The 24,413-nt window shown below is 44.3% G+C and overlaps 1 protein-coding gene across 1 annotated transcript in view; it reads left to right on the forward strand.

Annotated features, from left to right (window-relative positions):
* The window catches only part of TRPM8 (transient receptor potential cation channel subfamily M member 8), a 78,289-nt gene that overhangs the window by 21,033 nt on the left and 32,843 nt on the right, over positions 1 to 24,413 (forward strand). The window contains exons 7-16 of the mRNA XM_058533258.1: positions 552 to 619; positions 3,101 to 3,298; positions 8,094 to 8,196; positions 9,321 to 9,439; positions 13,729 to 14,019; positions 15,629 to 15,724; positions 16,550 to 16,679; positions 18,226 to 18,371; positions 20,907 to 21,019; positions 21,428 to 21,650. Of these exons, the coding sequence (XP_058389241.1) occupies positions 552 to 619; positions 3,101 to 3,298; positions 8,094 to 8,196; positions 9,321 to 9,439; positions 13,729 to 14,019; positions 15,629 to 15,724; positions 16,550 to 16,679; positions 18,226 to 18,371; positions 20,907 to 21,019; positions 21,428 to 21,650 (1,487 nt within the window). The remainder of the gene's footprint in view (positions 1 to 551; positions 620 to 3,100; positions 3,299 to 8,093; positions 8,197 to 9,320; positions 9,440 to 13,728; positions 14,020 to 15,628; positions 15,725 to 16,549; positions 16,680 to 18,225; positions 18,372 to 20,906; positions 21,020 to 21,427; positions 21,651 to 24,413) is intronic.

A 24,413-nucleotide genomic window follows, 5' to 3' on the forward strand; every position in this document is an offset into this window, starting at 1 on the left:
CTCTCTTCCTGTTGTTGAGATGTTGGTGTTGAGATGTGTCCTGTTGTGTAACCAGATTACCTCATGATGTAGTGATAGACTCTGTAACAGGGACTTGCTGGGGAAGTTCACGGCCTTTTTCCTTTCTCAGTGAGATGTACATGAAAGAAGATGTTTATATATGCAATACTCTCCCTTGAGAGATCACACAGTTATGCAAATTTTTCACCCACTCACGAAATCACAGCATTATGCAAATGAGTGAAAGTGTAATTATTATAAGGATAAACTTGAACCTGGTCAATATCTATTAGCAAAAATAAATCATTCACAGACTTTAGCCCTTTAAATATCAGTAACAAATTTCAACATGACCAGTGTCATGCTCTTACTGGTTTGGGGCACAGAGATGCATCCATCGTGACCAGTGGGTAGATAGTCAAGTCTGAGATCTGCAGCCATCACCCCACACCCTGGGCTCATGGGGCAGAAGCTCCTGGTCCACCTCTTCCTTGAGGTAAGCGAGTATTTCTAATGAGCCCAAAATAAGTTTTACGTCTTATGTTTTACAGATTCCAATTATGGTGGCAAGATCCCCATTGTGTGTTTTGCCCAAGGAGGTGGAAAAGAGACTTTGAAAGTGAGTCTTGGTTTGGTTTTCTAGAAGATCGGTCAATAAGCTTACTCAACAAATGTATATTTGTAGGGCTTTGGGGCTCAACTAATCTAACCTGACTAATTTCTTTTACTGCAGCAAGTAGGTAGCATTTTTCCCACCACAGAATGTTCCCCTAATTGTCTTAGTTTGTTTCTTCAGCCGAGAAGATTTAGGAAGAGACTTTGAAGCAACATGAATAGCCTGTATACTTAGTGTTGGCTTTGGCCGTCAACCTGCCAAAGAGAAGGGTTGACATTAACTCATGAGAATTAAGGATGTAAGTATATTGGAAAACCATGGCCGCCCCATCTGCATGGAGATGAGCTGTGATCATGTACACACAGATTGCCCCCAAATCGGTGTTCCCAGACCACCTAAAGCTCATCCATGTGCTTCCTCAGCCTGCAAGGGCACCACCCACATGAAGGAATCTCAAACCCTAGGTGATTCTAAGACCATGGAAATCTTGAATGGTTCTACACCTGCAACATTGAGCAACTGAGCAAGAATTCTGCTTCCCACCCCATGCGTGTAGATTCTGCTGTTACTGGGTTCATCTTGCCTGCAGCCAGGCTTCTGTCTGACTTTTTAAAAACCATCCCTGTGACTGCATTTTAGTCATTTATTGAAGGCATAGCATCATTTTCAAGATCTTATTTTTCTAGGAATAGGACATTACAAGAAAGTAATTTTTAACTCCTTATAATTAATTTCTGTGTTGATTTGCCTTTCTCCCCATTTTTCCTATATTGTTTTAACTCTAACACAGCACTTAGAGCATACATATCCAAGATTCTTGATCTTCTCCTCTCTCTTTACCAGAGTACACTCCTGGAGTTACACGTAATTTCTGGCAAAGTTATTTGGAATCATAATCTAGCACTTCCCTGTGTTTCTTCTTTCATATAACAGTGATCTTTTCATTTATTTATTTATCCATCAAGAGGTGTTTATTGAGTACCTGCTATGAGATCGACTACTGAGACCATTATTAGGTAAAAGTCTTTCAGGGAAAGATTTTTCAGGGAAAAATTAAAATAGAGATTTTTTTTTTTTTTTGTGAGGAAGATCAGCCCTGAGCTAACATCTGCTGCCAATCCTCCTCTTTTTGCTGAGGAAGACTGGCGCTGGGCTAACATCCATGCCCATCCTCCTCTACTTTATATGGGACGCTGCCACAGTAACGCCTGGCAAGCGGTGCATCGGTGCGCGCCTGGAATCCGAACCTGAGAACCCCGGGCTGCTGAAGCGGAGCGCGCGTACTTACTTAACTGCTTGCACCACCGGGCCAGCCCCTAAAATAGAGATTTTTTTCAATGTGAAATTGTCAGGATGTGAATGCTTGAGGTAGCAGCCACATAAAAGAGGAAGAGAGATGGAGAGAACATAATTAAAAGATGGTTACATTTATTTTCTCTCTCTCAAATTTTAGATTTAGAATTTAGATTTCTAGAGAGCTCCAGCAGGCGTAGGGTGCTGAATTTCTACAGCATTTTTCACAAGTGTCTGCTCAGCCAATTCACAACTCACAGAAGAGGGGATAGGAGAGAGGAGGGAAAGGAGGAGAAGCTACCAGCTGAGCATGTCTTCATCTCTCTATCCTCTCATCTTTCAGTTCCCTCTCTTATCATCCCCCCTCCCCGCCACCACAGCACAGCCCGGACACCCACCTTTAGTGGAGGCAGTGAGGTGCAGACGGAATCCCAGCCCTCTGCCTGCCCTGATGAGGGGACCACACACTTTATGGGCAATGTCTTCTCTAAGGAAGACATTTGCTCTTGGCAGGAGGAAGGGGCTTCACAGTTTCTTCTGTCTCTGTGTGTAGATTGCTGTCTTGCTGTCAAGTGATTAAATTCTTAAAACCTGATGCCCCTATGCTGGCCTTTGTGGTTTTCATAAAGGAGATAAAAATGTGGTAGGTGTTTATCCAGGAAGCAAATATATTTTTATTCTCTTTCAATAAAAGGGGCAAGGGAAATTATTTGAGGAGGAAATATGTGAGTCAACATAATACAAAATATGTGGCTGCTGCTTTGAAGGTATTTTCATATCTTAAAAGGATGAATATTGTTAACCTGTATCAGATAAGCTATCAACAATAACATTGAATACCATCTTAAGAGTTGTCACTCCAACCTATGATGTCAGTATTTGGAGTGATTGATTTTGTATATAGGGATATTTTAAAGCACTTATTTATGGAAAACTTAAGGTAGTCATATATGTTCTTACTATGGAATTTGGCATTAGCACAGGATGCAATACAACTGGCTTACATTTCCCATTCATAAAGCAATTGCAAACTTTTGGTTTGCTTCTGATTGAAAATAAAACCCCAAAGGAAAAAATGCAGGATGTGTCCATATGTTCGGTTAACCAACTTGATTTAGAACTTGGTCCCGAGCTGGGTTCTGTGGATCATCAGTGTCTCCCATCAGGCCCACTGTCTCTCCTCTCTCCCAGGCCATCAATACCTCCATCAAAAGTAAAATTCCCTGTGTGGTGGTGGAAGGCTCGGGGCAGATTGCTGACGTGATCGCAAGCTTGGTAGAGGCGGAGGATGCCCTGACATCTTCTATTGTCAAGGAAAAGCTGGTGCGCTTCTTACCCCGCACAGTGTCTCGGCTGCCTGAGGAGGAGACTGAGAGTTGGATCAAATGGGTGAGTTGCAGGGGAGCCAAGTTCATGGGAAGGGAGAAACCCTGAATGTCCGACTCCCCCAGCAGCTGAGGGTGTTTTAAACATTCTTAGTGACTTTGAAACTGTACTCTGGCCCAAACCATGTTTCTTGCTGGAAATTGAAGCTCACAGGAGTTAAATGACTCGCCAGGTCTCCATATCGCATAAGGGGCAGCATATGGGGTTTACACACAAGTCTGTCTGTTTGCAAAGCTGGTGCTCCTTCTTTTACGCCATGACGTCCACAAATGTTGAGCTTCTGTGGTTTGTATGTATCAGCAGTGGGGAGGAAAGAAATCCCTGATAATGATGCTTTAGTAATGCAGATTCTAAATTGGGTCTACATCTGTTGGAGAAGTTGTTACTACAGAATAATTGCCTTTCAAAATTAACTGGCCTGTGACTCAATTCAGAATCTCTCACCTTGCTCATTAGATCATGTAAGAAATGTGTACTTATCAGAATATCTATTATGCTTCTTATTTTAACATAATGCTATGCTTTCTCATTTTTCTCTCTGTTTCATGACTGCTGTTGACTTAAAACGACTTTTATTTTCTTGACTTCTCGGTTCGTTTGAAAGCTCACGTTAATATTAGCAGGTGCATTCCCATCAGCTCATTCAAAAATGACCTTCGATATTTGGATATTTTTAGGAGCATGTACTGCCACTTGGAAATTTTTCCGTAAAGGAAATAACAGGCTGTAGACAATCAGAGTTATTTTAGTCATAGAGCCCATTTCATCATGAGAGTTGAAGGTTGGATTTAGTATAAATTAAAAAAAAATTCTTTAACTAGATGGGCATTACAACGGCATTTAGTTGTAGAAGAACCTCAAAATACCTAATATAGGAAACTGAAATCCTGGAATAGTGAAGATCATCTTCTTGCTCATGGTATCCTTTGTCATTATTTAAGTCAAGCCCGGACAAACCAAATTCTTGTAAATAATGAGAAAAATCAACCCAGACTTCTAGGCTGCCAGGTACTCGGTGGTAAATTAACACACCCTGGGACACTATTGATCTTATTTAATTTCAGATGAGTGAGCAGTTAGCTGATAATCTGATGAGGTGCAGAGGGATCGAAGTGATCAGAAAGCAAGTCCCTTCTGGGTTAAGCCTCGTTACCTAAGATTCAGAATTTAAAAACATGGATGCATCCTCTTCCCGGGACAGAGAGTCAATGTTGGTGCTAAATGATGCCCTGCCCAGCAAATGCTTATATGATATTCCTATTTGAGATGTTACATTTTGCAGATTTTACTAAAAAATGTAAAGCTGTTGGTTTTATATGCAAGTTTGTGCTGGGATTTTCTTGTATCTTGGCCAAGTCCAGTTGAGAGACACACACAAGAATCAGGGGAATGGAGATCAAAATATCAGCTTCATTGATGATGGAGGAAAGTTGAAAGATGTGGCTTAGGGGTTGTAGCCACAATGGGCCTTCTTATGCTGAGCCCCAGAATGAGACAGATGAGCCAACCCAGACAGAGGCGGCCCTGGATAACTGCTGGCCTCCCCGCCAGGCTAGGCATGTGGCTGATGGCAGACTCGAGCACTAGCACTCTGCAAGGAGCAGATCCCAATGAAAGAAGGAAAGAAGCAGGAAAGAACTGTCCGGGCAAGGCCAAAGTCACCAATTTGATATGTCACTTCCTTGCCCTGAGTAGCAGTAAGCGAAGGGGTGGAGAACATCCAGGAGCCTAACAGGGACGGAGCTCACTCTGCATGGAAATATGTGGGTGAGGAAAAGGAGTCCTCCTTCCCCAGAGTGGTTATGTAGTTTCAATTCTCCAGATATAAAGACCTAACCGTCTGAGTCAATTCCAGACATATCAACGGAGCAACCCCCAAGTGTAAATATCAGTGTAAGACGTTGTGTGTTGAGCTCTGTACTCAAGGTGATTTCCTGTCATGGATGGAGGAAATGTAGTGGCCAGTTCAAGTATGCTCATAGAGGAAGAAATTGACACCTCTTAACTTACCCACTAAAGATGGCCCTGGGTCTGTTCCAGGACTTTCCTCTTACTCCTTGCGCATGTTGGCTTGTAGAGTCAGGACCAGGTCATGTCCAAAGGGCCATACTACCTAATGGGTCCCCATACCCTTTATGAAGAGTTTTGATTTCTGCTTCAAGAAAACCATTACGGGTAACTCATCTGAAGCAGGCTAAAATCAGACACATTTCGCTTTCTGTGAATATATTATCCTTTCTGGGATTCATATTTAATTCATATTCATATCTAATATGTTAATGATATATCATAATTATAATCATGCCAGTCAGAAGACATACATCACTAATAAAAATTAGTCTAGCATTTTAATTATGTGCTCATATGAGGTTTTGCAATTGATACAGATTTCCCAAAAGACCGAGCTCGAGAGTAGAATTATTAATTAATGACTGCATACATTCTGTCAAATATTAACTGAGCAACCTCCCAGGGTAATCGTGGGTGACCTCACTGATCATGAGGACAACTAGCCCCATGTTGTCTGGACTGACAGTTTCTCAACCTTTTCAAGAGACTCCATATACTTCTCCCTGAGGTCATGCCTTTCTCTCCTACCGGTTCTCTCAGAGTTGTTCCCCTATGTCTACTCCTCACCTTCTCAAGAACTTGACCCTTCAATCTTCCACTCCATCAGCCAACCCAGATACCATTCATTCATTCATTTCAAACTCTTTCCTCTATTCATTTATTCAATTGATATTTATTAGGTGAGCACATACTATAAGCCAGGTTCTGGAATAGGCACTTCAGAAAGAATAGTATACACAGCAGAAAGAGTCCTTGTCCTCATAGAGGAAACAGAAATTGAAAAAAAGTTCATGTTGAGTGACTACAATAGAATGCATTGTATAATTTCAAACTGAAATTGGTGTTCTGAAGAAAGGTAACATAGATTCAGAAGAGCTTGAGCCAAGAGAGCATGGCCTGGTATGGAAGGCCTTTCAGGGGAAGGCTTCTCAGAGGAAGTGATGTGGAAGCTGTGACCTGAAGGATGGGTAGAGTTAAAGGGGTGAGGGCTGGGATTGTGGTGGTGGGAACAGCAAGTGCAAAGGTCCTGAGGTGTGAGGTAAGCATGGCCTACCTGAGGAGCCAAAAGATGGCAATGAGAGCAAATATTGTGAGTATAAGCTGGAAAGCTTATAAGATCCCACACCAGGGAACTCCTTGAACATCGTTTTGAGGTTCTAGTCTTGTTCAAGTGTAATGGGAAGTCACTGAAAGGTTTGAAGCAGGGTGAGAATGTGATCAGTGTTGCTTTCAGGAAAGCTCACGCTGGTTGCGGTGGGGGGACAGGACTGGAGGAGGCCAGAGTACACGAGTGGAGGAGGAGAGACCAGTTCAGGAGCCCCTGTAGCCGTCTCTGGGTCCCATCTGTTTGCCCTGTATCCATATTCACTTCCTCCTTCCTTTTCATTTCAAAGGAAAAGATGTCTCAGCCCCTCTGTACTGCCCACTCCTACTTGTGCCTGGAATCTTGGGACCTGGACCCCTCCCCACCTGTTATTTCTAGTTGGACCCCTTTCCTTCTGCTCGAACAAAGGCTGCCAGCATGGGGAGAGGGCCTTTCCCTTCATGCTACGCCCCTCCCACTCTCTCCATCAAACCCACTAGCGTTTTCCTGCAGTTTTCATGTATTTCCTCATCGCCATTAGATGCCTTTGAACTAAGGCCTCCAGCACCACCTTTCCCAGGAAATCACAGCCTTGAAGGTCACCTCCTCATGTCCAAATCCGAGGGCGCTTCTTGGTCCGTATCTTTCACCCTTCCCACCTGACCTCAGACGTCCCTCTCCTGCCCAGCAGAGACTCTCTGTCTGGGCTGGATCTGTCTCTGTACTTCCAGATCCTCATTTCCAAATGTTGCCAGGAAAAGCCACCAACACCTCGGATGTAGTCTAACCGAAACCAGACTCGCTTCCTCCCCTAGAAGGTGCGCTTCCTCACCAAGCCCCCACCAAGGGCACCAATGCCCGAAACCTTGGAATCAGGGGCTCTGCCCATCCCAGCTCTTTAATTTTACAAAATGTTTTAAAATTAAACATTACAGAAAATCACAAAGGATAGTATAGAAAATTCCTTATCTTTTTGTCTAATCACCAAGTCCTCTTGGATCTTGTTCACGTTGAACTTGTCTTCTATGTTTTAAGCTCTTATGACCAGACTTGGACCATTTCTGTGGTTTTCTGGTGCCCTTTCCTCATTTATTCACTCATTCAACAATTGAGTGCCTACCATGTGCCAGAGTTTGTCACACACACAAACACACACATGCACACGCACACTCACCCTTAGTCAATGAATCTCTCATCTTTTTGGTATGTGTGTCCTTGTATAATCAGTACTTTATTCTCATTGTGGCCAAGGACTCATTATCCCAATTTAGAAATTAGACGTGAGAAGCACAGGTGCCATAGGTGAGCAAAGGAGATCTGGAACAACCAATAGGGGCTCCTTAAAAAAAATGGCGGTTGGGGCCGACAGGTGGTGTAGTGGTTAAGTCTGTGCATTCCACTTCGGTGGCCCAGGGTTCGCCAGTTCATATCCCAGGCGCGGACCTATACACCACTCATCAAGCCACGCTGAAGCAGCATCCCACATAGAAGAACTAGAAAGACGTACAGCTAGGACACACAACTATCTACTGCAGCTTGGGGGGGAAAAAAAGGAATAAAAGATTCCTCACCTGAAGAGAGAAGTTTCGGCTCCTCATGCCTAAAATCAGTTGGCTAACAACTCTGCTCTTTAAATCTTGCCAGCTCAAAGAAATTCTTGAAAGTTCTCACCTATTAACAGTTATTAAAATGGAAGAAGCTGGGGACGAAATTGTGAGCAACGCTATTTCCTATGCTTTGTACAAAGGTGAGTAAAAACAGCTCCTTTAGAAGTTTCAGCTTTGTGTTGCTTTCCATGGCTTTTAATGGCTTGCATTAATTTTTTTTAAACAGCTTTATTGAAATATAATCTTGCACTTAATTTTGATGATCATAGATTGGAAGCTAGAATAACTATTATTGACCCGCTGAGTTAAATCTCCTTGGTTGAATGAATTTAATAGAACAAGAATTTTTATGTCATTAAAGTACTGGTCAAATACAATCACGGCACTCTCCAAAGAGCTGTCTTTAATAGTGGTTTAAAATCTTTATCTGAGTCTCAGATTCCTTTGAGAATGTGATAAAAGCTATGGGCCTTTGTCCTAAGGTTCCACATATATGTACGCCCGTGCGCACACACGCTTCACATGAAGAAATAATTTTGCATTCAGTTTCAGGGGTTTACAGATCTCCTGAAGCTTATGAATGAACCTCAGTTTTAAAATTCTTGTCTGTGATCTCTGCTGTCTTAGAATTCCATCAAGGTGGATATTACCTGAAGTAAATAGATCCTTGGCAAAGATTCATCTAGAGTTGAGCCTCCTGATTAATATATGTAAGTTGTGCAGAGTAGGGCAAGGGACTTAGGAAGTGCGATTTAAGCATTAGCTATTTATTAGAATCATTCTTATTGTGCTTGTCAGAAATTTGGTTGTAAGGATATTTATTAAAATGGGATTATATCTGTAGAGATACGTCGATCCAGAAAATATTAGCTCTGGAAAAGACAAGTAGAGCATTGTTATAATATGGCTCATTATTTCACAGATTTAGATATAGGATAAATCAGATGTGGTCCTTGAAATGTAACGTTTATGGAATCTGAATCTATGGAAAAATATCCATATAGCATAGTTACACTGTTAGGATATGAAATGGAAAGATATTGTTAACACCTGAACTGATCCTCATTATATACTTTGAGACATGCAGAATATGGATGAGAATGAGTGAAAATACAGTGAAATGATGGTTCTGATTGTCTGATTGTAAGAGAGATGCTTAGAATCTCCTTTGATAAATGGCTTTGATAATTGGCCATATGAAATGGTTCTGACTGTCTTATTTCTGGGCCTTTGGTGAATTGATTGTTATCTTGTCCTCTGACAGCCTTTAGCACCAATGAACAAGATAAGGATAACTGGAATGGGCAGCTGAAGCTTCTGCTGGAATGGAACCAGCTGGACCTAGCCAACGATGAGATTTTCACCAATGATCGCCGATGGGAGGTAAGTAAGAAGCCCTCCTGGGTTATTCCACTGTCACATCTGGTCCGTTTCTGACAAAGTCTTCAGTGGTGAATCTTGTAAAAGATTACTATCTTCTAATATATGAGTGTTGCCATCTCTCACTTTCTTCATTGTAGTGTGGGATAATAACATTGACCTAATAGGTTTGTTGTGAAGAGATAATGAAAACAAATGCACTAAAGTGAGATAAGATCAGTCCGTCAACACCATCCAAAGTTTATAGCTCTTCAGCCATGATGCGAGAGGTGATTCTTTGTCTGGGTGTAGAGGTGCAGATATCCTCCTGGGAGCAGATGGGCAGAAGTATATAAGGAAAATATGTGCAGAATGATTGAAAGGAGTTTCTCAGAAGTAGTTTGACTAAAAATCAAGACAGCAGTACTCATTTTGCATCCTGCCTCACCTGCCTGGCCAAGTTCTGATGAAAGAATTGTCAGCAGTGAGATGCGTAAGGGAAAAATGGAATAAGTAGATTGAAGACATGCAATGAATGTCTTAGAGCTAGCAAATCAGGACTCCCCCAGTCAAATGAGCACCTCCAGTATGGAAGTGTATTTCCAACAAAAACTGTATTTTTTCCCAGTGGACTGACTTTTCTCACTTTCAATCTGATCTGAGTTGTGGGACCACATTTTCCAGTAGTATCCCTCTGTGTACAACTAAAATTAAATCAGCCTTAGGATCTCTGTTTGGTAGGGACAATTACAAGCCGTCACACTTGAATCTGCAAGGCCGTGTGCTTCTTTGTTTTCAGCTCTTCTGAATTAACTTAAGTTGTTGTTGGGCAGTGAAAATCTATGTCATTTTATACATGTATGTATAGATTTGAAGGTGTAGATGTTTCATAACTTTCATCCTTTGCAGTCAGGTTCAGAAAACACTTTTAGGCCACTTATATAATCAAAGACGAAGACTTAATTTATGTTAACATGTGGTCAATTTTAATAATGGAATGCAAATAAAGTAATGGCTTATGGATTTTTAAATTATTCATTCCTTTAGCAAACATTATCTTGTGTTTGGTCTTTGCAGTGTAATGAACCCTATCACACATTGCAAGCCTTTAGTTAGCCAAGGGAACATAGAATTCTAAGTAGATCTAGTTAATTGATTCATAAATGAATCCCTGTGTGTGAAATGTCCTATTTAAGTAAGGTCAGATGGTGCAAATAAACATAAACCCAGGCACATATTGAATGGTACATTTAGATTTATTAATTCAGCTAAAGATAGTTAAAGGCGAGGGCGTAATGGTTAAGAGAATGGACTCTGGAGCCAGCTCATCTGCATGACTTAACCTCTGCCAGTTACTTAATCTCTCTATGCCTCAATTTCCTCATACAGTGAGTGGTGTGTTGCAGCCAGTTCATACTGGCCTTAGCAAGAGCAGACTGCTAAATTGTTAGGGGTTTTGTGAGTTGGTTGTTAAATACAGTCATTATTAAAAATTGGATAAGTAAACTTAGAACTAAATAAATTGTATTAAAAACAAAGGTAGTAAATAATCAAAACTCATCATTTTCTAATTATTTTACTACATTTACTATGATCTATACTCTGGAAGTTATTCATGTCTATTGTATCTGCATGCTGGAAATACTACACAGTGGTGTGCTGCCTCATGTCTATTCCCAGTTCTGCGTTCAGTGATGTCACATTGGTAGCTGAAAATTGGCCATAGTGGGAGCATTTACACCATGTTGTTATTGTTATGTACTGTCAAGTCGGCTCTGACTCCTGGCGACCCTATGAATGAGTGATGTCCACAATGTCCTGTCCCCTAAACAGCCCTACTCAACCTCTGTAGAGTCATGCCTATGGCTTCCTTTATGGAGTCAACCGATCTCATATTTGGTCTTCCTCTTTTCCTGCTACCTTCTACTTTTCCCAGCATTGTTGTCTTTTCCAAAGAATCCTGCCTTCTCATGATGTGCCCAAAGTAGGACAGCCTCAGTTTTGTCATTTTTGCCTCCAGCGATAGGTCAAGCTTAATTTGCTCTAGGACCCACTTGTTCATCTTTCTGGCAGTCCAGGGTATCCGTAGAGCTCTCCTCCAACAGCATTTTTCAAATGAATCCATTTTTTTACTCTCAGCCTTCTTCACTGCCCAACTTTCACACCCGTACATAGTAACTGGGAATATGAGGCTGTGGATAATCTTGGCCTTGGTCTCTAACGATACTTCCTTATACTTGATGATCTTTCTAATTCTTTCATTGCTGCCCTTCCAAATCTCAGTCTTCTGTTTTTTTTTTTTTGTTTGTTTGTTTTTTACACGCCATAGGAATTGGCAAATACTACAAATTAGGGCTTATTATTTTCTTCCAGAGACTTGGTTATTGAACATTTACCAGCACACCACTGCTCATCTGAAGGTGGAGATGATCATAATAGCAGGGCCTACCTCATTGGATTGTTATGATGATTAAATCAGATAATGTTTCTAAAGTGCTTAGAACATTAACACATATTAAGCACTATATAAGTCTTTGTTTAAAAATAAATACAAATCTTTGGAATAATGGCAGTATTTGTGTAACCTTCTATAGTGCACAAAGCAGGTTCATTGTGTTAGTTTACTTGGCCCTCACACCAACCCATAGCAGGGATTACATCATTTTGCTGCTTAATAAGCCAGGGCTCCATGGGTACCACAGGAGGGGGAGTTACTGATGGTTTTTTGAGGGCCTGCTCTGAGCTTGAACCTCTGAAAGCATCTTGACCTGTGTTATCTCATCTCATCCCCCCCAGCACCTATTTATAGAAGAGCAAACCGAGGCTCAGAGACAGTTTTGTTCTAGGTCACACGTCTAGCTAATGGTAGAACCAAGGTTTGGAAACAAAGATATGTCTGGCTGCAAAGCCTTTCTCTTTCTCGTATGCCAGTGGTTCTCAAAGTGTGGTCCCTGGGTCGGTGACAGCATGGACGTAGCCTGGAAGCTTGTTAGCAATGCAAACGATCAGACTCTACCTCAGATTTGCTAAAGCGGAAATTCTGAGCTTACCTCCAGCAGCCTGTTTTAGTAAGCCCTCCAGGTGATTTTAATTTAAGTTTGAGAACCACTGCCGTGTGCTACCAAATGTGTGACCAAGGACAAGGCAAATGGATGTAGAAGGAAACTTGAAACACTGGGCACGAGGAACACTTGCTGTGAGGACAGAGGAGAAAGGGCAGCTGCCGCCCTCCCCAGCGCAGCCACCTCTTCCCCTCCCTATCCCGCCTGGAGGCACAGCGTGGGGGCTCAAGGGACCCTTGACAGTTCCCTCTCCAGGCAATGTGTGATCCCCATGAGATCAATATTAGAAACAGAAACCACTAATGCTGCCCTTGGCGAGGAGTACTCCCCTGAACCAGGGGTCAGGCAAGTTGCCCACTGAGTTGGATAGCAGTGAGGAGTGGAGGGGACTTTGGGAACGGGAGAGCCCAGGCTCCAGGAGCATCTGCCACTTGGCTCCAGCTGATGGTTCCCCATCTTGTCAGAGCTTCTGGTCTTCACTCGTAAATCTAGATTTTAATGCTGGAAATGTGGATTTTTATGAACCTTCTAATTTTTAATGTTGGCAACTGAATCACATTGTAAGAAATACTATAGAGGACAGACAGGACATATCTGAGAGCTGGTGTGGCCTGTAGACCACTGGTTTGTGTCTGAAGTCAACATGAATTATCTTTATTAAGATTCTCAATAAGCTTCTGTGGGATAAGTTTTATCAGGATCCCAGAAAGTAGAGATAAAAATGAATAATAACCAAGTGTTCCAATGACTTACTGTTATGTAACATGACATAACATAACAGGCATTTGCTTGGTGGTGTGTGAAGGGCAGCAGGAGGATTCTGTGGCACAGAGTGAAGGTGGCTGGTGGTTGGCTCACAATCGGTGTCTACTGTAGACTCCAGAGAAATGGTGGAAGCTATACGGCTAGCCCCCTGCCCCCTAACTGAATGCTCCTTCTTGACCAACATCATCCCTACATGATGTAATTATCTGCACTTTACAATAGCAAGAGGCCAAGTCAGTTTCGAGCCCACATCTGGCTGATTTCAAAGATTCCATTGTGCAGCTTCTCCTGCCTAGATCTTTGAACTAGAATCCAATATTGTGTACAATTGAAAAGATAAATTTTATTCCCAAAGCAGAATTGAAGGACAAGTTGAAGATACTATTACTCTGTGTCTGGAAATTCAGTGTGGCTGAGAAGGAAAACAACTTGGGTTTCCTTTATTGGACTTAGGGTGTGAGTTTTCTCTCTGCTGTTTCTCTTTAGTCCGCTGACCTTCAAGAAGTCATGTTTACTGCTCTCATAAAGGACAGACCCAAGTTCGTCCGCCTTTTTCTGGAGAATGGCTTGAACCTGCAGAAGTTTCTCACCAACGACGTCCTCACCGAGCTCTTCTCCAATCACTTCAGCACCCTCGTGTATCGGAATCTGCAGATTGCCAAGAATTCCTATAATGACGCCCTCCTCACATTCGTCTGGAAACTGGTGGCTAACTTCCGAAGAGGCTTCCGGAAGGAAGACAGAAATAGCAGGGATGAGATAGACATAGAACTTCACGTATGTACTGGGACAGTTGTCTGCTTGAATTCTCTGGGTTTTTGAGTCTCTCTCCAAAAAATTTCTCTACCTCCATCTTTCCCATTCCCTACCTCATTGCCATAACATAGGTAATGTGTTGGCATTGTTAATTTTTGCTACTGCCTTTACTTAAGATAATGAGCCTACCTGGTGAGTTTTCTGATGTCTTGCTTTAAGCTTCATGCTATATTTCAAACTAGTTGTTGCAGTTTTTCTTAATTGCAAAACTTGGTGTGGCACACACACTTTCTGAAGGTATCTAACAGGGAACAGAGACAATGGAATGGCTGCCTGCTCCTGTCTTAGCCTTTTGGACATGATCTGCCTAAAACAGTTCTCTGCTGCCCACGTAGCGGACTGAAGACCTGCCAAGTATTCTTTTGTGAATTAGAGGGGTGGTAAATATTTCCAAAGGAATAATCCAGGTTTCCATTTGAGAGGATGTTGTGGATGTACCACCTCTATTCTCTCAAGCTTTGCTATTTTAAGTACAGGCAGGCTCAGATCTAACTACCAGCACCTGCAACTCTTTGCTGAAGGTTTGCTCTGGTTGGGGACCCATGACTGCCAGATGTTGGTGTATAAATACCCCAGCTCCCTCCCTGCTTGGGGGAGATAATTCTGAGACATGTGTTCTACACTGGCTCCTGGGATTGCCTAGTGGGATTAATCTCTAGTTACCTACCATGACAACTTGCTGATAATGCACCTTTATTGGTTCTTTCTTTTCTGATCATATTTTCTCACTCTTCTATTGGTTTTTCTGGGATCACCTTTCAGATAAACTATTTGTCTCAAATCCTTGATCACTTCTGGGGAAACTCAAACTAGGTCATTATCTTTTGTAGTTCTAGGATTTTAATATGTGTGTGTGTAGCAAAAATCTAAACAAACTAGGTATTTGAAGGAATTGGAAGTGTATAGAAAACTTCTGTTTGACTTTATGTTAAAACCCTCTGCAGTATCTGTAACCACGCCTTAAGAAGTTTGGATCTTAGCAAAACCTCTAAGGAAGTTTAAAAAGAATATATACATTTAGTTGTTTTCTGTCTGAAAAGGTTCCACTGGAAGACACGCAATGCTCACTATGAGCTGGGATTCCAATTGATGTATTAGGAATCGAAACTTTCAATAACGCTCCAAAGAAATAAGCATAGATTTACATTGTGATAATTGAACTTAAACTATAGGAAAGTTAGAATTTAGCCTGAACAATTTTTCTATATAAGAAACAGACTCAGGTCATGAGAAGGAATTGCTTTCTCTTCAACCTGCGAGATGTCATTCAGTTTTTAAATTGCTGTCAGCACATTTTTTCACTCTTTGTACCTTTCCATCTAGTTGCGCGTTGTCTTTCATGATAGATAAAAGGTTTTGTGTCAAATTATACCACCCGGTGAGTGGCGGAGGTGAAAATCACATCACGGTGCTGTGAAAATGGATTCATACGCTAAGTTAGGGAGCCCTCCAAACATGGGGTGCTCTCCTAGGGCATCCTGACCCCAGTTTCCATTCTCAGAGTGCTGCGTCTACTACAGTGATGTACCATTTGCACACGCTGACCTCATGCTCTCTTAACCCCGCCCAGGACGTGTCTCCTATTACTCGGCACCCTCTGCAGGCGCTCTTCATCTGGGCCATTCTTCAGAACAAGAAGGAGCTCTCCAAAGTCATTTGGGAACAGGTAAACGTCCGCTTTGTTGTGGTTGTTCTGACCTTCTCGAAACTCACGTGCCTAATCTAAACTCTCACTGATAAAATGGAATGTCTGCTGTCAGGTGAATACGGTTGTGTCTGTTTCCACGTTGACCGAGGTGTGTTTGAAAGAGGAGGTCCCTGGAACGTAGCTGTGCTGGGTGGGCAATCTGGTAGACACCTGCTTCGCAGCCATGTGTGCCTGTGTGATTGTTTTCCAAGTGGATGAGGTTTTTCAGTTTAATTTTAAAAATTAATTTCTAGCTTTACTGCATTATGGACAGGAAGTAGGGCCTATACAAATTCTGCTTTGGGAAACTCATTGAGATTTTTCTTTGTGGTTTAGCACATAATGACTTTTGTAAATGATTTATGGACAGTTGCAAAGAAGCTACATTCTCCATTTTTAGAGTACAAAATTGGGTGTTGAGTATTGACACAGATAGTCACACAGACAGTCTTACTATCTAGCTTGTCAGGTCTTCCACGCCCTTGTCCACTTTTTCCCTCTGAGCTGATGTGGTATGACAGTGGGGAGTCAGGCCCGCATGGTCATAGTCTTCCTATCAGTTCCTCCTGGCATTTATCTTGATGTTTTCTTTTTATGTGCTAATTTCATGTTCAAGACTGTGAGTATGTTCAGGTTCAAGACTATCTTGTGCACATTGCATCTTTTACTTTGAATTGTTACGAACAATTCAGGTTTTACCATTTCCTGCTTTTGCTATGAGTTCGTCCTGGTCTGACATTAATGTGGACTCGACCACTTCAAGGGATTATGAATTAACCTTAACATTCTCCACTCCTCCGAAAGACCAGGGGCTGTACTCTGGCAGCCCTGGGAGCCAGCAAGCTTCTGAAGACTCTGGCCAAGGTGAAGAATGACATCAATGCTGCCGGGGAGTCGGAGGAGCTGGCAAATGAGTATGAGACCCGCGCAGTGGGTAAGTCTCCATGGGTGGGATGCCACATGCCACATTACGTGCCCCCGTGGCGCTCTCAGGCCAGGTGGTGGAGGTCAGTGGCATGTCCAGGCTCCCCCCTCTGGCCTGATTCGAGTGCTGCAGATCATGAGGTCAAGGGTACACATGCCGTGGCAGAAGCCAGAGGCCCCTTGGTCCTGGCACTTACTGATGTTCCAAGAACACAAGTGGGAAAATGTGGGCCCTCTAGTCCCACAGACACCCATGGCCACACCCAGGCCAGGCCTAAGTAACCCAGTGCCACAAGGAGCTTTAGAGTGTTTGGTTTTGGGATGCTGTTAAGAAACTGTGACAGGTCTGAGGTTTTATCTGACTTGCAAGCTAATAAGTTAGCCTGCCAGTTTCACATACATGAGAAGACCCCAGCCCTCTGGGTCAGGGACCCTGAAGGTTTGTTACTAACGGCAAAGGCAGCAGCCAGGCAGCATCTTGGGTTGGTTCCCCATATCTGGATTCCCCACGAGGTGATGTGAATAAGGGCTGGTGTTGCTGCCTTGCAGCTCCCCGGCGTTAGGAGACTCGGAGCTTCTATGGGGCTGCAGGTGACCTGCACATGCTCCCCTCCAGGGCAAGATTATTCATTACCTGGAATGGAAGATGGGAAAAGCATTGCTAAGTGTTATCCTCCTGGAATGTCTCTCCTCTGCTACTCAACGGTCCTTGAACAAAGCTGTAGTGTCCTTTGCTCAGAAGGCCCGGACCGTGTGAGAATGTAAGAAATCCAGGAACAGTTGGCTCCCAACAACAGAGAGTTTTGGGCTTGCTCAGGTTTTCCCGTTTTCACTTGGTCGTTTTAAGTTTGCAGTGTGGTCCATTGCATAATGCACGCATATCTGTCTGTTGTCTTAGCAAATGAAAAAATGCTCATGAATTTAACTTCTCTGTGTTGTAAAAAAGATGTCCAATTATTTCTTTTAATATATTAAAATTTTGAAGATATTATGTTCATTTCTGATTGACTTCAACGAGGCAATGGCTCCTAATATTTTGACTTTTAAAAAACTTCCTCTGAGGATCTACACTCCAATCTCTTTGTCATTAGGTGTTGAAACGTAAGCACACCCTTGGTGCAACAGGTCAGCGTTTCTTACACCTTTTTTTTTTTTTTTTATTGTGCCTTATCTGCAAAGAAACCTCACCAAGAAAGCACAGAATGTTAATGAGATGGAGAAGGGCTGCTCTGGTTAAGGGGAGGCAGAGGGTCTGGATCCCCTCCCCAGTGGCTGAGCCCCGCCAAAGATGGGGGGCCCCCAGTGTTCAATGCAGTTGAATTTAATGAGTGTTTATTGACATCTGCTGGGTATGGTGTGCCTAAAGAAAATGCCTTTGTTCAGTAAAGAATTACCTTGTGCTGGCGCTCTCTATGCCTTTTATAAACCAGGACGCTCACTCCCAGATTTTTCTTGAAGTCAGGGCTTGGTTGGGGGGGCGGTGGGGGCAGGACAGTGTTGTGTATTTGCCAGCCCTGCCTCCAGCTTCCCCCTCTCTGGTGATCATGTCACTGTAGAGCTGTTCACAGAGTGTTACAGCAACGATGAAGACTTGGCCGAACAACTGCTGGTCTATTCCTGCGAAGCCTGGGGTGGAAGCAACTGTTTGGAGCTGGCGGTGGAGGCAACAGACCAGCATTTCATTGCCCAGCCTGGGGTCCAGGTAAACAACGTGCGGTCACCAACATCACGTCCAGAAATGGGCCTTTTACATCAGATGCCGTTAGCAGCATAAAAAAAATATAATAGTAAAAACAAACCTCCTCCTCCAATATGAAAGCCATAGCGGGAGAAGTTGGGTGATGTTACGGGAGATGGCAGTGTATAGACATCTGTAGAAATCCTTGCTTCAGGAGATGGTGCAGGAGAGAGAATATTCTTTGAGTTTTCTCAAAGCAAACAGTACAGCACCGTACTTATGAGCTCGGTCTCTGGATCCCACTGCCTGGGTCTCCATTCACTATATCTCTAACTAGGTGGGGCAGGTTTCACAAGCTCTCTGAGCCTCAGTTTCCTCATCAGTGAAATGGGCATAATAGGGGTTAAAGGAAAGGCTCCTATGAGGATTCAATGAGATCATATGTGAAAGGTGCAAGCCCTGTATGTTAGCCGTGACTATTACAGCTATTATTAGTAGAAATGAACTAAAGAAACTCGTACGGAATGGGTAAAGCCAGGGTAGAGGTTTTCTGCACTGAATTAAATTAATAGCGGTTTGCACTCGGTGTCTCAGGTTTCAGAGGGGAGATTTTGCACCCAGAATCCCAGTGGGAGGGGTCTGGGTGTGAAGTGGGGTAGGGAAGAGATGGACGGACTCACACCTGTCTGCCACACCCATTACACATGTGATCATGTTTCATCTTTACAGCATGGACGGAGGTGGATGTCATCCCATTTTACTGATGAGGACTCAGTAGCTCAGAGAGGTTCTGGAATGTTCTTCAGGTTGCTAGGAAGTAGCAGTGCTGGGATTTGATCCCATGGTGATTGTCCATCTTATAGACTTTCCATTATACCAGGCAGCCAATAATTAGCTCAGTGTTTATGGAAAAATCCGTTTTGCTACTGCAGCTAGGATGGATTAAATGAGTGTGGTCATCTACGACAAGGAACACACAAAGAAGGAGTCTTGCTATTGCTCTGTTTTATCCCCTGCACCATTGTGGGCTGGAGTGAGCCCACCCTTGTGGTCAGGGTTGCCTAGGAGACTTGGCTGGCTGCCAGGGTGGCCATGCTCTGCTCACAGCATCTTAGGCCCCAAACCCCACCTTATTGGTGTCCCAGAGCTGTGGGCCCTGGGAAGACTGCCTCATGTTCCTGTCCAAGTTCACCAGTCCCAAGAGTTTCAACCAGATGCCAGTTTATTGATGTTCACAGAACGCCAGGCCCATGGGACTGGGGAGTTTGCTTCCTGTAGGCAGGCTGCCGTGTGGGGTCAGATGTTGCTGATGGCTGTGGAACCCAAGCTAGCAGAGAGCTTTCTGTGACCGGGGGCCTAGTGGTGATGGCCTGCTGTGCTCATCACCCTGGCAGGACTATGAGAGTGAGGAAGGCTGGACATTACCTGTCTTTGTTTGTCCCCTGTCCCCCACCCCTGAAGCAGACTGCAAAGCAAGGATTTGAATGCAAGTAGTTTGTTCTGGAGGTGAGCCCAGGAAGCACATGAGCAGAGTGGGGGCAGTGAGATGGGGAAGGGAAGGAACCAGATACGGCGTCCTAAGGACGCAGTTGCCACTGTGCACAACTAGGGCTCAACCCCACTGGAGACTTTGGAGGGCTGCACGGAGCCTACCCCAGTGTTCCCCATCTGACACAGAGAAGCTGGCATTTACCCACCAACTGCAGTTTGCCGTTTGTTGGGGGCTGTCCCTCATGGGCCAAGCGCACGCCCGGCCACGGCAGCCCAGGCAGAGCATGGCAGGGCTCCAAGGAGAAGCTGTCTTCTCTTAGAAAGAAGTGCCCAGGGTGTGGGTGGGCTGCGCTGGTCCTAGCCCCACCGGCCAGTGCTGGGAAGGCCTCAGGCTTCCCCTTGCTCCGCCACGAGACACACCAATCTCATTCCAACGTGTTCTTTTTTGAGACCTGTGTGTTCCTTTGATGTGATCCAGTCTATGCTCCCCCTTTCCTGTTGACTGAAAATGCAGCTCTCAGAGGCAGCCTCAGTTCTCTAACTCCCACCTTCATGGGAGGCCCCCGCCCCACCTGTCAGGGGTCAGTACAGTCTGGGAAAAGCTTTTTCATGTATTCCAGCTCGAATCGATGTTGAGACACCAGTGGTCTCTACCTTCCCACCTGTCTGTCTCCAGAAATGAATCCTTGGGGACCGCAGGTGGCACTGGACGTGTGTGTGAATTTGCAATTGTTGAGGAGAAAGGAGCTAGAAGGACGCTTGTTTAAACTTACGTAATAAGAATTAGAGTTGGTTAAAATTTATAGGTTTAGTGAATGTGGACTCATACAACCTCTCTTGTAAAGTTTACAGAACCCAACTTAGGAAAGGACTGAAAATCAAACAGAATTTTAAATTGTTTTATCAGAACCCTTAGAATCCAGGTAACTAATATAAAAGAATAAGGACCTTAATTCAGAGAGTTCTTTATTTTGGGGAGGTTTGAGGGCTGGAAAGGAAGGGTGCATACCATCCCGTATTTCATTGCATTAATAAGGACCCGTGTCCTTTGTCTCTGTTTTCCTGTAGAATTTTCTCTCCAAGCAGTGGTATGGAGAGATTTCCCGAGACACCAAGAACTGGAAGATTATCCTGTGTCTGTTCATTTTACCCTTGGTTGGCTGTGGCTTTGTATCATTTAGGTATGAAACCAAGGCACATAATCATGTTTGTGAGTGTGTGTGTGTGTATGCATCCACCTGCGTGTGTGTGTGCCCTCCTGTACAGGATGCTAAGGCCTAGAACTTATGATGTTTGCTCTAGTGCCTACACATTAGGTCTGAGACCGCCTCTGGCTTTCCTTGGGTTTGATTTCAAACAGGTAGAGGTAGGGTCGTGTCTTCAATCTCGAGGCAGAATTTGGATTTTTTCATCATGAAATGCCAAGGGCTGAATTTTGGCCAGGTGGATCTTAGAGCACAATTTTGACACCACCTCCCCCCGAATCCCCGCCACCACAGTTGTGGGTCTATTTTCATTTATGTTCAGAAGGAGAGTTGTAGTCCATGCAGTGATGTTTCCAAGGATGGTGACGATGCTCTTACCTCTAGGTCCAAGAAGAAGCCCATTGACAGGCACAAAAAGCTCCTGTGGTACTTCGTGGCGTTCTTCACCTCCCCTTTTGTGGTCTTCTCGTGGAACGTGGTCTTCTATATCGCCTTCCTCCTGCTCTTCGCCTACGTGCTGCTCATGGATTTTCACTCTGTGCCCCACGCCCCTGAGCTGGTCCTCTACGCGCTGGTCTTTGTTCTGTTCTGTGATGAAATGAGACAGGTAGGACAGCCCCCACGGAAGGCACCTCCTTCTTTCCTCAGTGGGTGGCATCTTCCTAACGCCAAGGAGGAGCAGAAGTTGCTTCTGAAGTTCCAAAGTCATTATTTTCCCAAAATAAATGTTCTTGTTAGGTGGTAGCCCATGAAGATGCATTTTCAGCATCTCAACACTACAGTGAGATCTCTTAGCACCAAGCACACTCTTTGCTCTCTGGTTAATGTTAATTGATGGAGATGAATTATTCCGGACCAGGGATGTGTTCAAAGAGCAAATTGACCTTGGACTGTAAACCCACTCCCGTCATCGGGAGCCATTTGTGTTCTGGTGACGTTACCGTCACCAGGGGAGGCAGCACCATGAGTGGCAGGGGGATTGGGAGGACTTTACAGATAAGAGCATCTTAATGCCCAGTGTGTCAGAGTGACGGTGTTGGAAAGTCATACAAGTCCCTGTGGATTTCAGGGAGTGCATGTGAATTATACATAGCGCTTTTCAGCAGTTTCTTGGGATCTTCATTTTTTGGCATCCACTCTCTACCACCGAATCCAAAACTTTACCCAGGTCTGGCACATAGCTGGCGCTCAGTTAGTGATTGTTGAATAAACAGATATTGATGGTGAAGGACGGTGCTGTCCCTAAACCGTTATGGAAGGTCACACCAGAAAATCCTTTCAGACTTAATAGTTTATAAATTATTTGAGAACTACTGTTGCTGTCACTTCTGTTGTCCCTTCTGAGCCCAAATCCAACACCATATCCATTCAACAAGTGTGGCCAAAGTGCTTCTAGTTTATAAGATACTATGTCAAGTGCAACAAGAGATTTGGAGGGGCAAAGAGTGCTGTTCTTGACTCCACAGAGTGGCTGCCTAGGATAGGAATCCTAAATTGGTTTCAACTACCATGTCAACTCTGAGACTTTTTTTGTGGCTTCCAGGAGTCCTGAGTTGAGAAAGATTCTGAGGCTCTGTTTGTTCTCAGCAGGAGAGCGTCTTGATCAATTAGTGATGTCTGCCATGGGTGCGAGTGGTAGGAGGAGTCTTGTCACCAGGGCCCTGGATCTGCCTTCCTTTACCTAGTAGGTGGGAGGGACAGATGTGGATGGAGATGGGGTGGAGGTGGAGGAAGAGATACATAAATGACTGAAGTCAGTGTTGAGCATGGCAAGATTGTCAGGCTTTCTGTCTACCAGCAACTCTCCCCAGGACAGCATCGTGCTGATGTGCACAGGATGTCTGTGACTTCAGATCAGCCTCGTGGGAGCCCCATGCACTGGCTCATACAGTCACAGCTCAGTCCAGGTCACGCCTTCTGTATTAGTCTGCAAGGGTGGCTGTGACCAAGCACCACCAGCTGGGTGGCTTAAACAACAGAAATTCCTTGTCTCATAGTTCTGGAGGCCTGAAGTCCGAGACCAAGTTGTCAACAGGGTTGGCTCCTTCTCAGGGCCATGAGGGAAAATCTCTTCCAGGCCTTTCCCCCAGCTTCTGTAGATTTGCTGGCCATCTTTGCCATTCCTTGGCTTGAGGATGCATCACTGGATCCCTGTCCTCATGTCCAGATGACATTCTCCCTGTGTGCCTGTCTGTGTCCAGATTTCCCAGTGTCGTAAGGACACCAGCCATATTGGATCAGAGGCCCACCCTACTCCAGTGTGACCTCATCTTAACTAATTACGTCTGCAAAGACCCTATTTCCAAACAAGGTCACATTCTGAGGTCCCGGGGGCTAGGACTTCATGGATGAATTTGGGGGAGACACAATTCAGCCACAACACCTCTCGTATAGTCTCTGTCTCTCAGTTGTCATCTTTCACTTGCTAGTTCTCTTTTTGACCTACTGTGTGTCAGCAGCAAGGGGTGAAAATATCCTGTTTGAGGAGAGCAGAGAAAGATGGAAGGAGAGCCAGCATTTCAAACAGGAATGGGCCCAGGCCAACATGAGAAAGTTAACTGGGAACCCTTTGACTAAGAACCTCCTGAGTTCCGTCGCTGCAGGAGCTGGCTCTGCACGAGGTCACGTGTTCCCTTCTCCTCAAATGGTGTGGTTGGTTCCAGGGCCCTGGCTTCCTCCCTTTCCTTCCCTCCTAGGTGCAGCTGACCACCTTTCAAAGGGACATCCAAGAGGAAGAGACAGCATTCTCAGTTTAGCTTTTGCAGAGGAAGGGGCTAAAGGGTGAGGTTGGAGGGCTTTGCCACACTGGAGGAGGGAGGGCCCCGAATCTCATCCTGTCTGAGAGGCCGGCAGACCTCTCGTCCTCTGTGGGCAGGGGAGGCCCTTTTAGCCTCCAGTATCCTCCCAGTAGTGGGCTCTGTGCCTAAGGATCTTGACTGGTCTGTGGAAGTCAGTGGACAGCTCTCCTGCTCCGGGCAGGGGCAGCGAGGCCACCCGGCAGGTCACACAGGACTCTGAGGGGCTCCTGGTGGTTTGAGTCACACACAGGGACCTGAGCTCTGTGGGCTTTAGTGGATATCACAGGGGAGCAGTGGAGGGCATCAGAAAAGGCATGGGTTTTGTGCGAACTTGAGCAACACACATCACGGCTCTGTTTTCTTCACCTCAGGTGACCAGCCTGACATCTTAAATGAAGTCACTAAATAGAATCAAGTCACAGTGAATTCATAGCCCAGTGGGGAGAAAAGTCATTAGCGTGAATAAGCAGAGACAGAGAGAAGAGGAGGGAAGAGGGAAAAACCAGCAGGAATTGCAAATAGAGAGTGGTAACTTAATTTCTATAATCATCTAGATCCTCATCCTTAAATGG

This window comes from Diceros bicornis, chromosome 37, assembly GCF_020826845.1.
Source record: "Diceros bicornis minor isolate mBicDic1 chromosome 37, mDicBic1.mat.cur, whole genome shotgun sequence".
Lineage (NCBI taxonomy): Eukaryota > Metazoa > Chordata > Mammalia > Perissodactyla > Rhinocerotidae > Diceros > Diceros bicornis.